Source organism: Toxotes jaculatrix, chromosome 22 (genome assembly GCF_017976425.1).
Source record: "Toxotes jaculatrix isolate fToxJac2 chromosome 22, fToxJac2.pri, whole genome shotgun sequence".
NCBI classification, from domain to species: domain Eukaryota; kingdom Metazoa; phylum Chordata; class Actinopteri; family Toxotidae; genus Toxotes; species Toxotes jaculatrix.
This window is the reverse complement of record NC_054415.1, coordinates 4,378,229-4,396,561: the sequence shown is the minus strand read 5'-3', so window position 1 is coordinate 4,396,561 and position 18,333 is coordinate 4,378,229. Positions and strand designations below refer to the sequence as shown.

The window sequence follows — 18,333 nt, the reverse complement described above, 5'->3', positions numbered from 1 at the left end:
CAGTGGGCCAATTACAAACAAACCTTAGTGCCTCCCATGCAAATCAGCCCTCATCAACTGGCTTTCTACCTGAAAGGCCAGCATGAATAAATTAACTCCATGCTAATGAGGCTTGCTTTCCATTCAGCTCAAGGAGAACCTGTTCTGTGGTTGTCAGGGGCAGCTGGTGGGAGGACCCCAATCACCCGTCTTGATAAATATTGAAGCAGGGGCTTATACCGCCCCCTTGCAATTCATCTCTCCTCACAAAATGGAGCAGGTTTCATCACGGAGGCCTGACTTCAAACCCCGTGCCAAATACCATTGCTCTTTGTCCGGACAATGCTAAGAGCTCTTGGGTTCAGTTCTAGATGGCTGCACTTACCTAACACAGCGCTGGCCCACTCATACATACTGCGCCAGTAAAAGACTTTATCCTGGCAACTGACAGGTCCCTCTTCAGATGAAAAATGACTGTTGCCCGAACGGGACGACCATCCATTCTCCTAAGGGACTCAGCTCGATGGTATACAGTAATGACTGGTGGCATATACATATGGCAGAGGGGAAGTTAAGGTGTCGTTTCAGTGCGAGCAGACCACCCAGGACGTCCTGCGCTGGCTGACAGAGTCGTCCAATTGTCTGTCCAACAGACATACTCCACATTCCCAGGCAGGCAGCACTCAGCGCTCGAAATGCAAACAGCATGCACAAACTTACTGTACTGCAACTACTTGTTGTGGACAGATGCCAGCACTGGCTCAGAGAAGGAAGATTTTATATACACTGTGTCTCGTTAATTTCCCCAATTGTTTATCGCCAATTATCCATATGCAGACATTTATAATGGGGATCATATGACTACAGAGAATACCGACGCGCTTACGTATGCCTTCTCTCACACTGGTTTCCTGGAGCAGATGTATCTAAATATGACATGTGAGCCAGAGTGTTTTTCTCCCTCGGCTATGTGTATGTGTTTGTGCAGAGCGATGTTATCCAGCACCAGTGTCAACTGCTGGCTTCAATGCATGGCTGACCTGCTAAGGGGTTGGCTAATGTTCCCTGTTGGAGCTGAAATTTGAGATGACAACCTGTCCATCATGCCGCCCCGCCTGCCAGCTAGTTTGCGTTCCCAATGCCCCAATTAGCACATGGCCTCGCCTTCACATGTCACCGGCAGCCGGTCTTTCACACAGAACCGACTCGTCCCGTCAGCCACGCTGACTTTTAGCCTTGACCTCTCACCTGTCCACACCAGGAGCCTACAGTTACCACTCACCTCCAGCAGACAGTAAATCAGGGATTTTACTGTCAGTCAGGCTCTCATGGAGACTCTCACCGTGAGGTTAAGCTTTCAGAAGATATGGGTCAGAGGATCCTCAGAGTTGACGTGTTTACTAGTCATGGAGGACAGTCAAAGGAAAAAAAAAAACTCAACCAATTGGAACTCCACTGCCGCTACTTAAAGGCAGAAACTGTGGCATATAAAAAAAAAGGCTTTACGTCTGTGACACCACGTCACTGAGGTCACAGGGTCGCTTCTTTGGTGTTGAGTGAAGGTAAAGAGCAAAACAATGACAAACACACCTGTTGAAACTTTTGGAGTTGCCTGTAGACTCCAGGAAGAAGGTTATTTACATACTCCTTTAATCGAGGCGCCTAAATTGGAAACAGGCTTTTCTCCTCCTAGCATTTGCAAGTGGTATCATTGTTAGCTTTACTAAGGAAGGAATCTGTCTTATAGGCAGCAAATGCTTTTTTTTTTTTACCTCTGCAATGTCAAACACTGCTCAGCTGATGGAAGAGTATCAGTGAGAGTAGTTACTGAACAGTTCAACAGCCTAAGCTTACAATATACACAGCACAACAGAGGAAGGAGCACAAACAAACCTGCATAAATTATTTAATAAGAATAGGTTACTGATTTGTAATGACGCCAACCCATGGATTTTCCAGTTGACCTTGGTTATCCTTAAGATATTCTGCCTTTGTTCGTATTGATGGCCATTGATTACCTTTCAACATGTTGCAGGGAGGAATAATAAAACATTCAACAAGAGTAGCAAGGTCAGACACAGTGATGGCTCGACACAGTCATACGGAGAAGGGCAGGCTGACAGAGGAGCTGTCAAACATCTCACACGCCGTCAGCCCCAAGGCGGTGCAAGCTGGAGCTCATCACACTCGCTAACCCTCCTGCTGAAAATGTTCATGCTGCAACTCAGGTAATTAGATGGACATCTTGGGACATGAGTCTGAGGATGCACACACACAGAGAGAAGTAGCTCTCTTTATGCCATGTATACACAAGTATTCAGGCTCAGAACACACACACACGCACATGCACCGCTAACCTATAAGCTATTTGTAGCATGTCTCTGTCTGCCCTTGCCGACAGCTTTGACAGGCCTATGCTTTGCCCTGCCAAGAATTCCCCATAATCAGAGAGCATCACTGATTTTACTTCACAAGCTTTATTACGTTTACCACTGGAAAATGGAGATGCTAATCTGTGGGTCTAATATAAGAGAGAGGGAGGGAGCTATCTTATGTCATAAAAGAATTAACCAGAAGGCGCAGACAAAGACCTGCTGGTCTGCTTCTGGCTACTGGTCAGCATTGATCTTTACCACTCTGACCTTTTGTTGACCCCAAAAGACCATTACATACCGTTACCCATCCCAGTCTGTTGTCTGTATCACCAGATGCACTTCACAGCCATAATCATGTCTGTTAAAATCATTCAGTCTAGAAAAGTTATATGATTCATTATAAGTAGTCAAACCTTCAAGGAAAGAAGGCCTGTGCATCAAATTATTCTTCCAATCAAATTAGATTTAAAGCTGAGACACTAGAGGTTGATTTAATAATCGCTAAGACTGCCTTGGTTTGACAGATGTCTTCAAGGAATTCAGAAAACATTAAGTACTGTGTTTTTCAGATTAATTGTCACAGTTGCCTTGAGATTAAAGTTCGGTATTTGAGGTATCTACTTTGCAAAACAGCTTGTAGATTGTGCTTCATTACTGTAGCTTGCAAAGCTGGAAAACCACATAGTTTTAACAAAGATTCAGCAGAAAGTTTTGCAACCGAAACGCAATCAAGTCGAGGAATGCAAACTGAGGCACTTACCACGAACAAACACACACTTTTTCTCAGACTTACATACACACACTCCTGAAAACCCTCACCACCAAGTAAACATCCTTAAAAGACTGACATCCACCTACAGTGTATGAACAGTACCGCTCCTGTATGAATAATGGGGGGTGAGTGGAGGTAGTAATGAGGCATGATAAAAGCGAGGAGGGAATCCGGTGTATCCGCTCTCTGAAAGCCTGGTTCCTGATCTACACGCCTGGTCCCATTCAGGCTGTGAGTGAAGCCCATGTGGCTCGTACCAGTGTTAGGGAGCGCTCATTAAACCACAGACATCGTCTTAATCAATCTCTCCTATGTCTTAACCAGGCTCTCTGCCAAACATGTGCAAAAATCTACATTATCCACACGAAAGCATGCGAACGCCTGTTCACTCTCAAATAAACATCTTTCTGGGTCTGACATACATACAGACTATATATATTTCTAAGTTAATACTGTATTGAAAACTGGAGGTTTGCCAGAACATGGTGAGACCACTGATGAGGTTAAATGATCCTGATCATGAACGCACACCACTGCCCCAACTGCCAGCTGAAGGGATAAATGGGGCTGAATTGTTGATCCCACCATTCCTGGAATGGCATTTTGGCAACAGTACAGCCCACCTCAGATACAGTAGCAGAACTAATAAGCAGCATATTAACCATGCTGTGCCTCGCAGTATTACCATGTACTGAAAAAAAAAAAAAACACTCTTCTCACAGTTTACAGGACACAAAAGCAGTGTGGTTGTTACTGTGCTTGCAGGAGCTAATGTGGTACTGTTAATACCTCTCAATAATACTTCTACTGCTACTTAAACAGTAGCCCATTCACTCCATTAATGCAGTATGTTGTCTGAGCAACTACTACAAGTATTCAGGAGTCTGGTAACAGCAGTACTATGTTAATCCTGTGTCGTCTCAATACACGACAAACAGACATGACTCATAACTTGCACTCTTTCCTAATGCGCTTTCAAGATTATTGTCCTACATTGGTGGAAAACAATGTATAAAATGTTTCTAAGAAGCTTGACAAAATCTCTGAAATTGATCTGAAAGTTCATTTCTGAAAGGACATTTGTGTTGCATTTAAACTCTCTCTTTGAAATCTGCATACTCTTAGCATTTTAGCCTCATTGTTACAAAGCAAATACATCAAACATGTCATGAAATGGGCCAAAATAAATGTTGAGGGGTTATTATCTTTTATCACACTGGGTATCCCTAAACAGTTTTGCTGTGAGGTAGGGGACTGTGTTTATTATCCGAGGCACAGAAGAGAAAGACACTGCATGAGAGTTTATTGTTTGGGTTAGTTGCATTTTTCCCTGTTTATCGTGCGGTTTTAATTGTGGTCTGGCTGCTTTACCGCTCGAACACAAGAGTAAGCAGAGTGAGGGAGAGAGGAATGTCAGAGGCAGCAACTTCTCTGCAGGACGGGAGGCTACGGCGGGAGTCCGATGAACCTGCCTTACCCCTGGATTGGATTTCAGCAGTGACACAAGTAGTTAAAGGGGGAGGATTTTCAAGCGTCCTGATCTATGTACAACACAAGCGTCTCACTCATTCAAGTTTATTTTTTTTTGGTTTAGTTTGCTCCAGCTCGCAATAATTAACAAGTTTTCAAATCTGGCGGCAGAAGAGTTCAGACTCCACGACTAACCCTTTGGCCACCCAGCAGGTGCCAAAACACCTGCGCTTTCTTCCCCTCTGGGGCACCACTCTTCCAGTCTTCTTCTATGAGTCTTCATTCATCTTTCTGGCTGCTTTGGATGGAGCCCAAGCTCCTTGAATTCTTCCCTTGGTTGAACACCAGTGTTTATAGGAGAAGTGAGCCTCAACCCTAAGCTTCGAGAGTCTCCCTAGTTAGAACCCTCATTCTCCTCGGTTTGAAAACAATTTCTAACTCAGAAACAGAAAGGTGAACTCTACTAAGTTAAAACTGGAATGTAAATTCACACCTAAAGTTTGTTGTTTGACTTTGGATAAACATCCCTCTACCTAAGCTGCCATACTCTGCTTTGAGATGAACACTCATTAAGAATAAATTCCAGAGACTGTTAAAGAATTAGTGCACTGCAGTCAAACTCTCCTTTTATGGTCCTCCCTGAGGTGAGACACACTTACAGTAAGTAACACAAATCAAATCTGATCCACACTCGGAAAGGGAATGGAGTGTTCCGGGATTATAGGGATTGGCTCATTTTCAGCACGGTCACCTTTGGCCTTTTAAGATGGCTATTTGGAAACACCAGGGAGCGAGGACAGAGTGAATAATGTGACTGGAGAGGTAAAAAACCAAGGATAGTGATGGAGTTGGGTTTTCCTCATATCCAGCCATTAGTTTTGGCTTTCCCCCCCCCCTGAGCTGTTGTATTCAACAGGGAAGCTGTTGTATTCGAAAGGGAAAGAAAGAGAGAAGCAGAACGACACTGAAGCATGTAAGGAAAGACTGAGCCCAAACTGGGAAAATACGTGGCACAAGTCAGAGCCTGAGAATAGAAGACAACAAAACAAAAAAAAACAAAAGTACAGCTGCTTCAGCCTCACATTGTAAGACTTTTCTAACTGTCTAATGCTAAAACCTTACTGATGGACAGCCTCAGCTGCTCTGTGCTGCCTAATCCACAGCGAGGGGTAGTGAAAGGTGATCAAACGTCTCCGTCAGCCCCTGCACACTATCCTGCCACTGCAAAAAGGTTACTGCATGAGTGATCAGCCCGCTCATTCACATGGACTCACGCAAGCACTAACACACACACACACACACACAAATATGCCCAACCCACTCACTCCTAAAGTATATTCTCCTTTGAAGGGAACATCATAAATTCATAAGATAATCTATGTAAAAGAAATTAAATAAATCAAGAGAATCAAAACCAGAGGCAGCAACAACACCCACAGGTCTGCAGTACGCGGTGGTGTGATTAAAGCTTAACTAGGAACAGAGATCAGGGTAGTTCTGACAAGCAGTGCCACCTCCTGCAGAGCTCTGACTTTTTGCTCACACACAGCAGGACAATGGATGGACATGGACTGTCCAAGAACAGAGCTTCAAAGGCCTGAGGTGTGCGTGTGATTGTGTGCATAGTTGGAAATCAGTGTCAAACTGTCAAGGATTAATCTGATTCATAAAACAGCAAAGTTGCACATGCAAAGTCTAGGTAGGCCTTACGCTATCCCATAATGATGTAGCCCCTGGCTAACCTTCATTATCAACCATTTGTTTAGCATTAGCACACAAAAAACATGGCATCTGTGCAACCTCATTACGTCTGCAGCGAAACACAGCAAATGGACAAAGGCCAAGTTTATAGTTTACATTCATTTCAGGGGCTCATGTTTGTTATTTCTTCTTACCTTCGAAGGAAAGGAAGACTCTTGGCAGAGGCTGTGGGAGGCTGGAGACCCCAGTGGAGAGGAGAGACAGAGCCAGGAGGGAAAGTGCCATGGCTGACACCAGAGGTGGCCTGGCCAGCCCCTCTGGCCTGTCCATGACTGCACCGCTCAGGAACCAGGACCAGTCACCACCGTCTGTTGGAGCATTTTTGGAGAGAAAGTTAAGGTTTGCCTCGCTTTTGGAAGTCACACTGGGAAGTTATGCCCACTTAAAGGCACTATGTGTAGGATTTGAAGATTTCTGACTGATGCCCCCTAGTGGTAGTATCAGCAAAGACACTTTGGCAGACAGCAGCGTACACCCGGGACATGGACGGGGTCAAAGTGACTCCACCAAGACAATAAAACTTTAGATGCTATAATTGCATACAAGTTGTACACATAGCGGCTTTAATCTTAACTACTAAAGATCTTTTTATCTGTAAATCACTAAATCAGTGTTCACTGGGAGACAGCTGTTTCAAGTTAACACAATAATATATTCACCTCATTTAAATGCAATACCATCTACTACTGTGAGGGTAGAAGAAAGAAATAACACACAGGATAACACACAGGACACAACCCATAACCAATATTTACAGTTAAACCCTCAGTCTGACAGATCCAGAAATGCTGACTGAGCCCAAACTGCACTGAATGAAGACACAGATGAGAGCACAACATGTCAGTTAAGTCCCATCACTGACTATATCCTTGCAGATGTACTTCTCTTAAATATGGATGAGTTAAATCTACACAAAAGAGCTGCCGGAGAAACGCTCCCCTCAGCCCTTTTCTTGTTTCTTTTCCATAACAGGACAAGAGCGGCTCAATTATTGATAGACTCAGGTACTGTACTGCCTGCGGGGCACTAACTCCTGCAATGCAAAACTCCACGGCTGGAGAGAGACTCGGCTGTTTTAACAACCCAAACTGTCTGTTACTCCACCTGAGTCTTACAAAAAAATCACAGTGCACTCGGTGTAAAAATGACCCTTTCACAAGCAAAGAGAAAACTGTTTTTACCACAGGGTGGATCCCTGCTCTCATGGCTTATAGATGTGCAATGAAAAATTGATGGTCCAGAGATGAGAAAGCTGCATGATTGCTATGAAAATTTCAGTTTGGGGTGTAGTGTACAAATATGGTTGAGATATGGGTGTGTGTGGTGGAGTGAAGCGTGACTGATATACAGCAGTGGTGAAACTCTACTGTTCAGGTGCATAAGGATAACATATGGCAGACTGCAGAGGAATGGCATCTCTCTGGCTGAACTCGAGAGACATAAAAACAGCAGGGGGCTTAACCAGACGTCCCTGGCCGCTGTACTGCAGCTCCTCTCCTGCTGCATCATCCACACACACACACACACACACACACACCCTCCACCAGAACCTCCCTCAGCTTGGGCATCTGCAGCTTTAGTTAGTCCTGTCCTGAGGCTCGGTCCTTGTCCTGTTCTGGCATCTGTCCCCAGTTCATAAAGTCTTAAAGTCTTCTAGGCTATACTGAAATCACAATAATCACATTTTCTAGCTTTGGTTTGATTTGCTAAAGTTTAACTGAATTCCTCACTGAGATTTCTGCCTTCATCTCAAAACAATGCAGGTGAATGGAGCTGTTTTTTTTTTTTTTAAATCAAGTTTCTCTTTAAGTCTGACAAGAGTCTTAAGTTCACAGCTTTGGGAAAAGGAATAATTTCTTGGGCTGGTTGGTTCCAGTGTAAACGGCTGAGGTCTGTGGGTTATACACAGTACCAGGACCCAGGAAAAATAATTACATCCATGTTCTTTGATTCCACATGTAATCTGGGGTTTTTACATAACTGTCGAATTAGGGTTCAGATACCACTAAGTGTGAAAACTAAGAAATCTGAATAATTTAAGTGACTCAGTGCTTTAAACTGTTGAACGTCTCCTCCCTGCATGCTCAGAGAGTTGGTGATCTCCCAGGGAGAGGCTCTGGCGTGGAAATGCTGGTCTCACAGCTGCTAAACTCATCGTCATGGGAGTTAGTCACCTTCCAAGCGCCTCATGACATCCCACCAGATCAGGTTTAGACACTTACTTAGTTCCACAAACACCTCCATTTCTTTGATGATCGCCACACTAAAGACATCAACGTGCTCACCACCACTTTTACCCCCAATACTTGTGGAGCACATTAAAGCTCGTCTGGATTAATGGGTCTCCCATTAAAAGGTTCTTTACTATTTGTTGCCATGAACAAAAATAATAAATACTTCAATTAATTAATTGCCGAGCTCTTCAAAGTTCAGAAATTCCAGCTCTGGGTCTGCCAGGAATCTCTGCGACGGCAATTAAATGCCTCTCCACAAAGGAGGTCAGCCTGAGTGAAGTGGAGAGTTATGTTTCCAGTGGGGTGTAATGATAATTGTGTTTGTTGTGCATTCCTTGGCTGGCAGCCTAATGAATTTTCCATCTCACTTTTTCAGCGGCACCACTCAAAAACTAATATTGATGAAAGCAGAAAACTGCGTAGCTGCACAAGCAAATAATTCTTTTTTTCTTTCCCCCTTATTTTCCAAACTGGGTCTGTGATTGTTTGGCTTCTATCTGCTCCTGTTAATGCTTTAAACATATGAACACAATTTAGCCGAGGGAAATCGAGGGAAGAAAGTCCTCCGGATTTAGTTTGATAGATTGAATTATTTAATATTTTGGTCTAATTCTTCCTCCTGGACTGGAGAAAAAGAATAAAAAATTGAAATCGTAAACATGTTGCTCCCTGGCCCGGCTCTAACAGGACAGTGTGCGTTCATACCACACCCTGTCATTCAGTTGTCAGTGGCTCTGTTACAGCCACACGTTCCTTCACACACATGTCTTACAGTCATAGCAAAGAGCATGTATTTCAAGTGTGATCATTCATAACCTATGAAATACATTTTTTTTTTATTAGTAAAAGACAAAGGTTGGTTAAATCTTAAAGCAGAGAAGAAATGTTTTGAATGCAATAAAATTATTGTAGAAAACTTCAGTGAACGAAATAATCATTAAAAAATAATAAAAAAAATCAGTTTAGCAGCTTCGGGATACCACAGAAATTACAAAGAAAGTCATGACTCATTCTGGAAATGTTTCGTGTAAATATCATAGACAGTGCAACCAAAGCACATGAAGGAGACACAGTCTGATGTAACATTACACAAGATTTTTAAGGAGCAGCAAAGTGAAACGTGTTGAATTTGTCAGATTGAGTTTACTCCCACTGTCCTCATCAATTCCCAGTGGTGGGACTCTGCACCTGTTAGCCTCAAGCCTACCACCTTCTCTCTGCATCCTGCCTCAGTGCGGCACACCACGGCACAGTACAGCAGGTAAACCCTGCTCTGATAGAGACAGGAGTAAGATCAGTCCCTGGTCCAGGACTCACCTTTGAGGAGCTAGCTCCAGTGTTGGTCCCACTTGTAAAAGCCAGGTACTAAACCAGACCCAGGTCTTAATAATCCCCCTTTAGACACCTTGTTTCCAGTCTTCTCCAGTGACACCAAAGAAGAAAAATGCTGCTATTCCATCTAAGTGCTCAGAGAGCAGGCTTGACTGAGAGAGAGAGAGAGAGCACAGGAGAGAGGAGAGGAGAGAGGGAGGAGAGCAAAAAGACAGAGAGGGCTGGTGTCCTATTACACACTCTCCACTCAAGTCCCCCTCCTCCCCTCTCTTCTCCCCCCCAACCCCTCCCTTACATGCTCGTCCTCCCTCCCTCTGTTAACTAGACAGCAAGCGGATCACTTTAACATGTACGGCTCAAAACATGAGAGGTGGAGGACTCCTTACCTCACACACACACACACACACACACACACACACACACACACACACACACACACACACACACACACTCACACACACACACACACACACACACACACACACACACACACACACACACACACACACACACACACACACACACACAGAAAGAGAGCGGGTGAAGCCTGAAAGGTCAAACACATCCAGGACTGGTTTTAATGGGTGGATGATCAAACAGCCACTCCAAAAATATCTAATTTTCCTTCCATTATATGTAAGGAAATTACAGTTTGTTTTTTTGCTAATTAAGTGTAATGAATCAGTTTGTAAGTCTTTCCATTTAACAGCCAGGCTCCATTAAACTATACAAGGAAATTACAGCTCAGATGTTGAGCTGAAAATGGTTAAAATAAGACCAAGCATCTACAGCCAGGCCTGCGGCTCTGTATGTCTGAACTTGGTCCGAGTGAGCTAAATGCTAACGGGATCACCAAGTCAGTGGCACAAGTTGGGTGGGGAAAAGTCAAAGGATCAGTGAGTGGTATTCATCGTTTGGTCACACTGCCATCCTAAGAGCTGTGCAGGTTGAGCGGCTGAAAACAGCTGAGCTGTTGCTCTTTCTTTTGTATTGCGTATATTCCTTCTCAAACTGCCCTTCCTGTTCAGTATATTCAGATGTCGTCCTTCAGTAGTCTTGCAAACCCAACTTGTAGAAATCTTGTTCAGCTCTTTTGGAAAAAGAAAAAAAAAAAAGCTGCTGTTAACACACAATTGCTTTAAACAGGCTCACTGGGGAAAGCATTGCTCAGCACAGAGAGCTAAAAATGCTACGCTGAGTGTCTGAGCCATGCCAGACCTGCATCACCACAAACGCCTCTTCTAATATTGATGTGTAGCTTCAACACAAACCCAAACCAGAGGAGTCAGGAGTCTAGAAAGACTTGGCTGTGGTATGTATTACCACGATGCCTTTGATTTAACTCTATTTCCACACTGAGCTCCAGAGAGACAAATTATGCCCTGTTTGCATTTTCATGAATGGATGCATTTGTGTTACTCCTGAGCTTGAGTGTCACATGTCAGTTCACTGCAGGTATGAGCCAGGATGTGAAGGATTTAACACTTTAGCACTTTGGCTTTAAGGTAAAAGTAGAGCTTGTTGTTCACACAGCTCAGGAAAGAAAGAAAGGAAGGGAAAGAGTGTGTGTCAGGGTGTGTGAAGCGCCTGACAGAGAGCGAAATTAAAATAGGGAAAGAAAAAGGGGTTCACTTGCGGCTCAGACAGGAGGAAATAATTACCCCTCTCCTTGACAATGGAGCCTGATTTACGCCTCTCCAATTAAAGTGTCAGGATGCGATGCAGGTTTTTCATTGGGCCCGATTGCACTGGTGGAGGAGAAGAAGAAGAAGAATGGAAAGAGGTGGGTGAGAGCTAAATAGAGACGAGGTGTATCCTTTACTATCCCCATGACAGAGCTTCAGCAGTAAATTAACTTAATGAGTGTGGTGAGCCAAGGAGAGGCCAACAAACAGCAGACAGGTGTAACGTCTGACAGGGGGCATGATTACAGGGCTCTGTCTAACACTAAGTGAATAAAGCCTAAAAAAAAGGAAGACGCGTAGTCCAACATTTTTCAGGTTAATTCCAAAAACTGATGTTAGTCAGAAACTGTCTCGCCCCGTTACATCTCAACACACACCTTCGAACAACCTGTCCCTTGTTAGCGCTGCAGATGTTGTGCATTTGTCACACTGAAGTGAAATGCGCAGGCTGATGTCAGGAGAGGCCCTCCTATGACGCTCGCCATATCACACGCACGTGTGTGCACTGCGTGAGATGTTGTCTGGTCACGACCGTAACATACTAATATACTGTCACCACCGCTGTGATATTTTACTATGGGTCACTGCTCACGCTTCTTTTGTGGGTTTGCTCTTTCCTGTGGAGTCTGAATACAGGAAACCCATTGATTTCCTATGAAGCTCAACAACCAGGAAAACTCACGAGTGTGTTAGCCAAGAAATGTTGACCATGACCAAAGTTTTCTTCTGTGGTGAGGTTTTCTTTAAAGTTATGGAGAAAAGTGGATAGTATTTGCATACAAGATGTTGGAACATCACTGACTGGAACATTCCAGCCAATGTAATAAAACAAGATAACTGAATTAGTGGGCTGACAATTGAAATATCAGGCAGACAAGCAGGGTGTCATTTTCCAGTGTGATTGAGCCACTGACTCAACAGTTTGTGTGCTGCACATATTTCTCCAAGAAATAAAACTGGATTAAATTTTCCCATCAGGGCGGCTGCTTTGATTTTACATATGTTCATTCCATCTGTGCAGCCAGTGTATACTTGTGGCCGACACTTCAGCGAGCCTGTGAAAGTGAGGAAAAACAAAAGGCAGAGACGTGAATAATGGGATCACTAATTAGCTGCCAGGCATCAAAGGGCAAATCTGATAAATGCTAAACAGGAAGAGGCAGCGTCCTTCACTTTCAACAGCTCTCTCCCGGAGATTAATCGAGAGGTTTGGCCACCAGAGTAAAAAAAAAAAAAAAGGTGAGGAATTTTGCCAGAGTCACGCTCCGTGTCAAAACAGCTTGAGAGAACTCTCCCGGGACCTCTCTCTCAGTGTCAAGGCATCAGCTGGAATCCATACATTACTGTGCAAGTACAGTGCTGTGCAGCGATGGAGTCTGCACCGCTGAGGTCACCTCTGCTCTGTAATGTGGACTGACTGGGGCTGAAGAGTGAGATGGAGTGTGACTTTCTCTGTGAGAGGGTCATTTCCATAAGAGAAGCATTAAACAGGGGGGTCCAGCACAGAGGAAAGGGAACACAGGGAGGTAAGGAATGAGAGGACAGACAAGCCGGCAACAAACTCACGAAAGGAAACAATTTGCAAACTCATTAAAGTGACTCATTTGTCCATTGACTAAACTTTGATTCCAACAAATTTTCCAAAGCTAAAAACACACCCAGACCCACATGTTGTCACGCATGTCACGTTTTTCCTCTATTTTTTTTTTAAATTTTATTTCATTTTAGTTTTAATTTTTTATTTTGTCTTGTTTTGAAATGTCTGTTTTCCACCCCATGCTGCTCAATATGCCTTAAATTGCCCCCCAGGGACAAATAAATTTCTCTGAATCTGAACTCAGTTAGGTATGGATCTGAACCCAGTTGATGCATTTCTGAGAGGCTTGGAACACCACCACCACCAGCAGTGCTTCAGAGACTGGGTTTTGTGTTTTACACTATTTTTCAGTGTTGCTGTACACACATGGTACAAAGCCACAATCACTAAAACAAAAGAAAAACCAACAGACAAAGAGGAAACTCCCCTGTCCCCACATTCAAAACTCTGCTGCAGTGAACTGCAGGTTTAAATATCTCAAGGTCAAAATCACCCACATATTTGCAAGGGTGAGACAAAACAAATAAAGCTGGCATGTCAGTAAGCAACATTCAATATTTCATTCAGGGCTTTTAACGTACAATGCCTCTACAACATCACATTCAGGCAAGCATTATTTTTAATAGAGCAGAAAACAAAATTCAAAGAAAGGAACCGACTGCTCCTGTCCTCTCTCCCTCAGTCCCACTTGGTACAGTCCAAATTGTCAGCACCTGCTAATCTGGGCAATCTGCAGACATTGCCAACACCTGGTGAAGCCCATGTTCATGGAAAGCCCCATTCAAATTAACAGCAAACAAGAAACCAAACTCAATAAAGTGCATTAATTTTTACACTCAAGAGTTCAGACTGTCAAATAAAATGGCTGGCAATAAATTTAGTGCAGCCACTGAAAATTCTTCATTCTGATTGACTACCAGGTTTCCATTAACACGTGTATAGCACGTGTTTGTTTCCAGCTCTTCATAGAAAAATTAATAAAAGAAGGAGCCAGTATTAAATCTGAGATATGCATAGAAATAGTGAGGCTTTGCTAAAGTTCTAGAGACAGTTGCAGGACAAAGGAGAGCCAGAAAATGTACAATGTGTTTACTAAAGAAGGTTTGTTTAGCTTAACTGTTCTAATGTTTTCTTCCAGTTTTGTTGTTGCAGTTGTTTTCCTGCTCTGTGGCCAGTGGCCTTACCTCGATCACCACAGTAACTGCCCAGACATGTCCCCAGCAAGCATAGTCTGTTTAGCAGAGATGAAGAGACCATGTCTGTGCTATTTTTGACTTGGAAATCGAGCGCCATCGCTAGAAAATGGCCAGTGTGGAGCCCAACTGTCCCTGTTTTACCTGAAACACTACACTGGTGATCCCTCATGTGTGTGTCTCCTCTCCCATCACTGCACATCATTTCCCGTCCTCCACACTTCCATCTCAGTGGGTGGGGGAAATAATAAATCAAATTAAAAGTTCTCTCCTCGAGGCATTAACTTCCACGGGGGAACTAATGGAATCTGGTTATGATTTATCCCACTTCCTGCTTCTTGTGTAGCTGCTGTGCTGCGTGTGATGCTGAGCTCCACAGTAGGATGGAGTATAACACTGAGATCTTAATGGGTTTAATAGAGTCAGTACGCCACTGACATCCACAAGTTTATTAGTCTGTTTAATAAACTTAATGAACTTACATGTAAAAAGACCACTGCTACAGTAGCTGTGGTTTTCAGAAGCAGCTTTACAAGCCTCACGTTGGATTTATGTGCTGTTTACTGGTCTCTAAGCAATTTTTCAGATATCAAAAGCTCTGTATCAAGACATAGCAATGCTCTGTGACGATCGAGCATTCTTGATGCATGCCTCTGATTTCCAGATACACTGTAATGGTTTAAATCATTCTAATCTGTCTTTAGAGATCAGCCAGATTATGTCCAAAAGATTACATCCAGTCTCATGAATTTAGGTTTAGTTTTCCCCTTAAGTAGCTTCCAAGTTAAAAAAAAAAAAAAAAGGTTTTCTCCACACATCTGTACTGTATTCCTCATCCATGTGTTCAAAGGATTGACTGAGGCTATATCACTCCATTACGGCATGGCATTATTCAGATCATCTTTTCTTGTCAGCATCATCATGTCACATGAAAAAATATCTGGTGTCTTGTAAATCTTTTTTTCTGTGAATTTTGCTGCTCATTATGTAATACACCAAGCAGACAATTTAGCCAAGGGGCATTGGTTTCATTTAAACTGGGACTGACATAAACTACTATATCTTCTGTTTTTCACACTATGTCAGAAAGTTGCAATAAAATATACAAATTTAAGAGGGACAAGTGCTGAGATTACAGGACCGAGAGAAGAATTATTGTTCAATGTCAAATACAATAAGATAATGTTAGATTAAAGCCTTCTTCTATGAGGCAGCATTAATTAAAACATGAAATATAGCTGCTTTTTGTGAAATAGCTTTTAGCGGCTGGACAGTATTCAAATGATTAACAGAACAACATGCCTGGGTAGCAGGGATTTTTAGAAAACTGAAACAGAGTGAATGCTGAGAGACCAGTGTTGGGTATGTGGATATTTGGCTCGTAGTCTGGATAGGCTGATCACTCTGGGATTAGACACGATGAGACAACCGGCCCAAGAGACTCTGATTTTGGAACGAGTGGTTGGACTCAGGCGAGTGACAGCTGCTGGGAGGAAAGTCCTGGAAGCAGACCCGGGAATAATGGAATTGCTGGAGGGTGGTGAGGTTGTAAGAATGATAGGCCACTAGCTGCTGGTAAGCTGCAGTGAGAGTACTAGTACAAAGGTAGTGGCCAGAGAAACTGGGTACTTAGAAGGCTGAAAGTGTTGGATACCATTTCAGGTTTTTGAGCATATGTCAGTGAGGTATGGAGAACATCTGGTCCAGCCATGTTGATGTGGATTCATCCAGACTGAAGACATGGCCTCTTTGATTTTGGAAAATACAGTAGCTGATTTTGCTCAGTGCTGTGATGATAGATAGTGAGGCCTTTTACAATTATTTACTGTGTGTGTGATCAAAATTGAGCACAGGTGAGCTGTCTGGTGAATCTGTTTCTGCTTGAGAAAAAATGTTTCCCCAAGAGCAGGAAAAAAGGCCACTGTAACTCCTGCTTTTCACCAAAGAGTACATATAAATATGTATAATATCTGTTCTGAAAATGAGCTCATTCTTCTATTTACTCTTAAAGAGAATTGGTGTGCTCTGCTTTGTTTTCTAAGCTGATAACAAAACCTCCTTCATTTAAGAAAATGCAAACTGATTATAAATGTGTTTCAAGCACAACATTTTTCATGTAAATGTGGGATGGGTTAATCTCCAGATACACAAAGCCATTTAATTCCCTGCATCCCTCCATGCTCCTTATAGTGAAAGACTGCTTTTCATAGTGCAAACACACAGCCACTCAGCAGATGCTATCAGCTAAATAAGTTATTTTAATGATGAGCACGCCACCGAGACAAAGACAGACTAGAAGATTGTGCAGAAAAAATGGTACATTATGCTACACCCAAGATACTTCCACCCACCGAGCTTTGCATTCTCGTTCAACATCATCATCACGGAGGCGAATCCATTTTGGCCTGTCAGCTACAGCTCATTAACTTGCCATGCTAGTTCCCATCTCGTTACTGTGCCTTCTGCTGCACATTATTGAATTTCATCCCTCATTTCCCTGAATTGTCGCTGTGTCCATCTTTTTCTTTTTTTTTACGGTGAAAATACTACTCAACATGCTTCCTACAGCTGTATATTGCTTGGGATTTATCTTCAAGTAGAAAAACAAGTGAGTGTAAAAGTATAATGAATAAAACTAACATGTACCTTACTGTTTGAACCAGAGCAGAATCAGCAGATAGGAAAAGTTTTTACTTACTTTTATTTTACTTAGTTGTCTTTGAGCTCTGTCATGTCATGTTGGTATAACCTCCAGTTTAACTCTAAGATCAGCACTGTGGCTGATTTGGCCAGTGAATCAAGACTGTGATAAGATCTACAGTGATTTCTTTGACAGTAAACACTCTCAGTGATTGATAGCGATGACATACAACATACCAATTGGAGAAAATCTTCAAAAAGAAAACAAAAAGCCTGTTGCAACAAGCACATTCCTCCTCAGAGCAATTTATCACAATTTACATGTCTTAAGCAGATAGTCTAGGATGGAGACAGAGATAAAAGTCTGCTCGAGGGGGGGACTGATATTTGTTTTTTATCTTCATCTGAATTGCTGTAATTTCCTGTCACTGTGGATCACTGCTGTGACTTTAGATGTCCACGCAGCTCCTCCACAGGAATTTCAATCAGGGGATCTCCATGGGGGTTTTTTCCTCCCTTGAATCGTCTCAGAGCCACAAGGTCACTCAATAGTTTCCACTGTGTTCAATGCGGTTGATGGCAATATATATTCTGTGGGCGTTCCCAGCTTTAAGGAGATCATGTCAGTGTCAATTCTGAATGGTCATGATTGTCCGATTGAGCCTTCATTAAAGGTCAGAGGTCACCTGTCTGTCACCGAGCTGGTGTCAATCAGAGGTTGACCTCTCTGACCGGGTCGGGAATTGGAGAAGATGCAGATTTTTCTGCTGTTGCTGCAACTCTCCGGACAAGTCAAAACACAGAGGATGAGAATGCAAAGAAGAAGGAAAAGACCAAGACCTGGGCGACTCTCATTACAGAACAGTAAAATCTTAACATGCCACCCAGTCCATTACGATATTAAAAGCCTTGATTCAGATTTGACCAACACTGTGAGAGTACAGTACTTTACACTCATCCAAACTAAAAGTATTAAAGTAACATGTACAAGGTGTTTAAGCTCAGGAGACCTAGCATCATCTATCTCAGACAATGTAAACATCTGGAGTTCCCTGAAGGCTCCTTCTCACAATCATTTTAAACACCAGCAGACAGCTAAATGGGACAGTTTGCAGCAATCGTGGCATTGTTTGAAGTGCGAGGATGGATGGGTTCTTTGAGCATCTACGAACCAAAATAACCCTCTCGATGTATTGGCATCTCTCAACGCATTTAGTCAGGATTTTTTGGGGATTTCTCAAAGTTCAAAGGTGAGTACTATCTGTCTCAGAGTGGCTAAAACTCTAAGGATGTAC

At 43.0% G+C, this 18,333-nt stretch overlaps 1 protein-coding gene across 4 annotated transcripts in view; it reads right to left on the bottom strand.

Annotated features, from left to right (window-relative positions):
• Positions 1–10,079, bottom strand: part of sema3c (sema domain, immunoglobulin domain (Ig), short basic domain, secreted, (semaphorin) 3C) — a 38,358-nt gene extending 28,279 nt beyond the window's left edge. For all 4 annotated transcript variants that reach the window (XR_005892873.1, XR_005892872.1, XR_005892874.1 and 1 more), the window contains exons 1-2: positions 9,909–10,079; positions 6,492–6,665 (exon numbers count right to left, since the gene is read on the bottom strand). Coding sequence is in view for 1 of the 4 variants with exons in the window: in XM_041029997.1 (XP_040885931.1) it covers positions 6,492–6,627 (136 nt within the window). In the remaining 3 variants the exon portion in view is untranslated. The remainder of the gene's footprint in view (positions 1–6,491; positions 6,666–9,908) is intronic.
• Between the last annotated feature and the right edge of the window lie 8,254 nt (positions 10,080–18,333).